The sequence below is a fragment of the Montipora foliosa genome, chromosome 9 (assembly GCF_036669935.1).
Source record: "Montipora foliosa isolate CH-2021 chromosome 9, ASM3666993v2, whole genome shotgun sequence".
NCBI classification, from domain to species: domain Eukaryota; kingdom Metazoa; phylum Cnidaria; class Anthozoa; order Scleractinia; family Acroporidae; genus Montipora; species Montipora foliosa.
The window spans coordinates 25,243,782-25,248,597 of record NC_090877.1 but is presented as its reverse complement, the minus strand read 5'-3'; the positions used below and the strand labels follow the sequence as shown (position 1 = coordinate 25,248,597).

At 41.3% G+C, this 4,816-nt stretch overlaps 1 protein-coding gene across 1 annotated transcript in view; it reads right to left on the bottom strand.

Annotated features, from left to right (window-relative positions):
- Window positions 1-1,746: 1,746 nt before the first annotated feature.
- LOC137970827 (NLR family CARD domain-containing protein 3-like) overlaps window positions 1,747-4,816 on the bottom strand; it is a 65,250-nt gene continuing 62,180 nt past the window's right edge. The window contains exon 9 of the mRNA XM_068817408.1: window positions 1,747-4,816. This exon is cut by the window's right edge and continues 459 nt beyond it. Within this exon, the coding sequence (XP_068673509.1) occupies window positions 2,415-4,816 (2,402 nt within the window). The 3' untranslated portion in view covers window positions 1,747-2,414.

The following is a 4,816-nucleotide window of genomic DNA, read 5'->3' as shown; positions in this document are numbered from 1 at the left end:
CACATAGTCCAGAATCTGGACTTTACTCTGATTGGCCGAAAAACAATAGAGCTCTTGGAGCCTTGCTCTGATTGGTTACAGAATTGCAAAAAAAATCGGTAAACAGCTGATCAAGTTATGGCCACCAAGAAGGATTTGAACAGGAATGATGTTTAGGCTCAGTTTACAGCTGCTGTTGCTTCGACTTCAGATTTTTTTTTTCAAAAATCTTTAAAGGAAGGGCAGAGAGAATGTATCCGAAGAATTGTTTGTCTGAAAGAAGCCATTATAGTTGTACTTCCTACGGGATTTGGCAATAGTGTTATTTACGGTCCCGAACATTCTAGAAAAAAAAGCATCGTTCCACTTCCACCGACTCGAAAACGTTTGTAGTTGAGTTAAGTCCTTTGGAATATATTCGGGAGCAACAAGTTCCAAAAAGAACCGAATAGAACTTTAGTGCTGCCACATTTGGGGGATCAGCCGAGCTTGACAGAGAACTTCGACATTGTTTACCGAAGCGCTGAACAATGGTTTAGAGACGCACTTCTCACAAAATGATAGTTGAGTAGCTGCTGCTGGAAAACTAGACATTTTCCTCATATTACAGTGATACTGGCATGTTTTATTGGCACCTCAAATAATCGAGTTTAAATTTTAAAATAAAGCTCATTGTACTGTTGATGTCTCCTCATGATAACACGAAGTATTCGGTTTTTCTCCGACTTTACCTTGAAATTCTTTGTTCTTTGATTGGTTGAACAGAGAAACCGCACCAACTGTCAAGCGGGATTTGTAGAAGTAGCTTTTATTGTATGGATAAAGTCTCACTTCGCAGACATTCCAGCTAGAGTTCTATTTTGTTTTTATCGCGTCTTTCCCTGAATCGCAACGTGCAGGTAATTTCCGGTAAAATCTGACTGGTTCACATTTATAGCATGACACATGATAACATCACTCTTGACTGGTGGGCGGCAGACGACTCGTTAAGAAATTGTATCAGGCGCACCTTTTCCGCCCTCTAAAGAAAAGTTTGCCTGATCGTAGGTTAGGTCCGGGTATTCACTACGTACACATTCGAACATCATGAGAAGTGCAATGTAAGGCCAATGGAGGACAGACTTCTCTCTTTTCTGTGCTTAGTGTTAAATTAACAATACACCACTGTATTTTTTTGTTTTTTGCAGGCCCGAGTATAAGCTAATTGTAGCCTCTTGTTTCCCTTTTTCCCTAGGGGTTTTTTTTCTGGCCACCCTGGTACGCTTACACGTATCTTAGTTTATTTATCCTTGCTGTTGGCTATGCTCCTTTTTTGTCTGTCATTAAAGTGGGTTATGGCGTTACTCTCGGACCATATCCAATATGGCTTTTTCGTTTCTTGTTTTTCTATTAACTTCTGGTACGTGCAGAAACACCACATCATCTAGCTTGACCGTGACTATGTGACTATCAGGAGTCGGTAAAACTGCTTTCGTGGGTGGTCACCCTTATTTAAAGTGTAAATCTCTGGGTGTTACAAACGAATGTGAATTGCATTCTTTTCACTTGGGCATCCTCATTTCAACTTTCAGTATGAAGTTTGAACTTGGGGTTGTATTTTATTTGTGTTGGAGGACTACTTGAGGAAAGAAAGTGAATCTACGTTGTCTCACAAAATGCAGTTTTTTGAGCCAACCTTGATCGTTTGTTAAACTGCTTTCAATTGTTCGAGTCCAGGTCTGGTCAAAGGAAAAAAGACAAATATAAAGTAAGGATGACGAGTGGCAGTAATGTAAAGTGACTTATAATATGGCGGATTTAATAAAAAAAGCCGGAAAACTCTACGAATATGGAGACCTTTAAATTATCCTCGAGGTCCAGCTACGTGACTTCAAAATTGACATCTTTACGCGCAACACTCAGGGGTGCTGCTCCTTGATCTCCTATATCGTTACCCAAGAGGTCCCCCGGAGTGAGTTTACCATTAACATCTTGGACAGCACCTCTCAAGCCTCATGCTCCTCGACCACTTACATTGTTACCGTGGAGCATTAGATAACGAGTTCACAATTAACATCTTTGAGTGCATCACTCAGGTGTGCTGCTCCTTCATCTCCTATCTTGTTAAACTTGAGGTGCAGTTGAGTGAGTTTACAATTAACATCTTTGAGTGCATCACTCAGGTGTGCTGCTCCTTGACCTCCTAAGTTGTTACCACCGAGGTCCAGTTGAGTGAGTTCACAATTGACATGTTTGAGTGCATCACTCAGGTGTGCTGCTCCTTGATCTCCTATCTTGTTTTTCCAGAGGTGCAGTTGAGTGAGTTTACAATTAACATCTTTGAGTGCATCACTCAGGTGTGCTGCTCCTTGATCTCCTATCTTGTTAAAACTGAGGTCCAGCTGAGTGAGTTTACAATTAACATCTTTGAGTGCATCACTCAGGTGTGATGCTCCTTAATCTCCTATCTTGTTTTTCGAGGTAGAGATGAGAGTGAGTTTACAATTAACATCTTTGAGTGCATCACTCAGGTGTGGTGCTCCATGATCTCCTATCTCGTTTTCCATGAGGTTCAGGTAAGTGAGTTTACAATTAGCATATTTGAGTGCATCACTCAGGTGTGCTGCTCCATGATCTCCTATCTCGTTTTCCATGAGGTTCAGGTAAGTGAGTTTACAATTAGCATATTTGAGTGTATCACTCAGGTGTGCTGCTCCTTGATCTCCTATCTTGTTTTTCCAGAGGTCCAGTTGAGTGAGTTTACAATTAATATCTTTGAGTGCATCACTCAGGTGTGCTGCTCCTTGTTCTCCTAAGTTGTTACCTCCGAGGTTCAGCTGAGTGAGTTTACAATTAACATGTTTGAGTGCATCACTCAGGTGTGCTGCTCCTTGATCTCCTATCTTGTTTTTCCAGAGGTCCAGTTGAGTGAGTTTACAATTATTAATATCTTTGAGTGCATCACTCAGGTGTGCTGCTCCTTGTTCTCCTAAGTTGTTATCACCGAGGTCCAGTTGAGTGAGTTTACAATTAATATCTTTGAGTGCATCACTCAGGTGTGCTGCTCCTTGATCTCCTAAGTTATTAGCACTGAGGTCCAGCTGAGTGAGTTTACAATTAACATCTTTGAGTGCATCACTCAGGTGTGCTGCTCCTTGAGCTCCTATCTTGTTTCCCTGGAGGTCCAGCTGAGTGAGTTTACAATTAACATCTTTGAGTGCATCACTCAGGTGTGCTGCTCCTTGATCTCCTAAGTTATTAGCAACGAGGTCCAGCTGAGTGAGTTTACAATTAACATCTTTGAGTGCATCACTCAGGTGTGCTGCTCCTTGATCTCCTATCTTGTTTTTCCAGAGGTCCAGTTGAGTGAGTTTACAATTAATATCTTTGAGTGCATCACTCAGGTGTGCTGCTCCTTGTTCTCCTAAGTTGTTACCACCGAGGTTCAGCTGAGTGAGTTTACAATGAACATCTTTGAGTGCATCACTCAGGTGTGCTGCTCCTTGATCTCCTAAGTTGTTACCAAGGAGGTTCAGCTGAGTGAGTTTACAATTAGCATCTTTGAGTGAATATTGAATCTCTTTACAGCCCAATGGCCCGAGAGAGTTTTCACCCATTTCCAGGGATATCACATTAGCATCCTTCACAAAATCCATCATCGCTGCACAGTCAGTTGGAGCAAGATTCATCATTCCAAAATCTACAGCATTAAAACGAATTTCTACTTCTTCGCTTTGAATTTCAGCTTTCTCCTGGTTTCTATCAATCTCATACAAGCACTTACATACCTGCACAGCCAAATTTTTGTCATTCAGAGAACATGGCCAATCAGTGCTCTGCACCTTCTTCGGAAGAAGGTGGGTAAATACCTCACTATTTGACATTCCCTTCCCTGCATTGGGTTCTAACAATCCAGCCACAAACTGCATTACCACTTTCCAGGCCCCACAACGAATATGACCAGTAACAAATTTTTGCAGCTTGTCTCTAGAAAAGGTATCTGTGAGATGCTTGGCTGCAAAGAATTCTTGAATTGTTAAGTGGATAAAACAGTATTGAGCTCTGGGTGGTTGACTGAGTGGTTGACGAGATTTCATGTCAGGTAATCGGTGAAGCAGCCCACAATCCTCCAGTCCACTCACTTCATGTGATTCAAAGACAAGTTTTCCACTTTCAATGCCACTAAAAGCTATTTTTCCCAGTTTCTTAAACACTTTATCATTTTCAGGTTGAAGCTCATCAAATCTCTTGTACATGTAACAACCAAGGTCAGTTTTAGAGCAACTGTATTTACCACGGCTGTGCTTGTGAAAGAAAATCTTCACACTAATGCTGTAGATTTCAGTAATCTTTACGGGTAGCTTGTGCTCAGAATCAGGGTTGGCGTTAATCAGTTGTAGTAAGCAGTGACAAATGATGAAACAATTCACAGGGATATAGCACAATGAAAGCAGGTTGAGGTTGGTGCTAATGTGTTGCCATATTATTTCTTTTAAATTTCCACTGTCATCATCTTTTGTAAACTTCTCCACAAACTCCTCTACTTGCTCCAATGTAAATCCGGTAATTTCAACGGTTCTATCAAACTTTAGTCCTCTGACATCTGTAACAGCAGTTGGCCTCACTGTTGTTAACAGCGTACAACCATGAAGAAGTTTTCCAGAAGCAAGTTTCTTGTACAGACAACACAGAGGCATTCTCACTTCTGCAGTGTCGTTGAAGCGAGAGTCATCTTTGGCAATGCCTGACCTTGAGAAAAATTCGTCGATCCCATCAAAAATCAAAAGTACTTTGCTTGGGTTGTCTATAATGCACTGCCACAATTCATCTTTCAAACATTCTACTGTTTCTGCGAGAG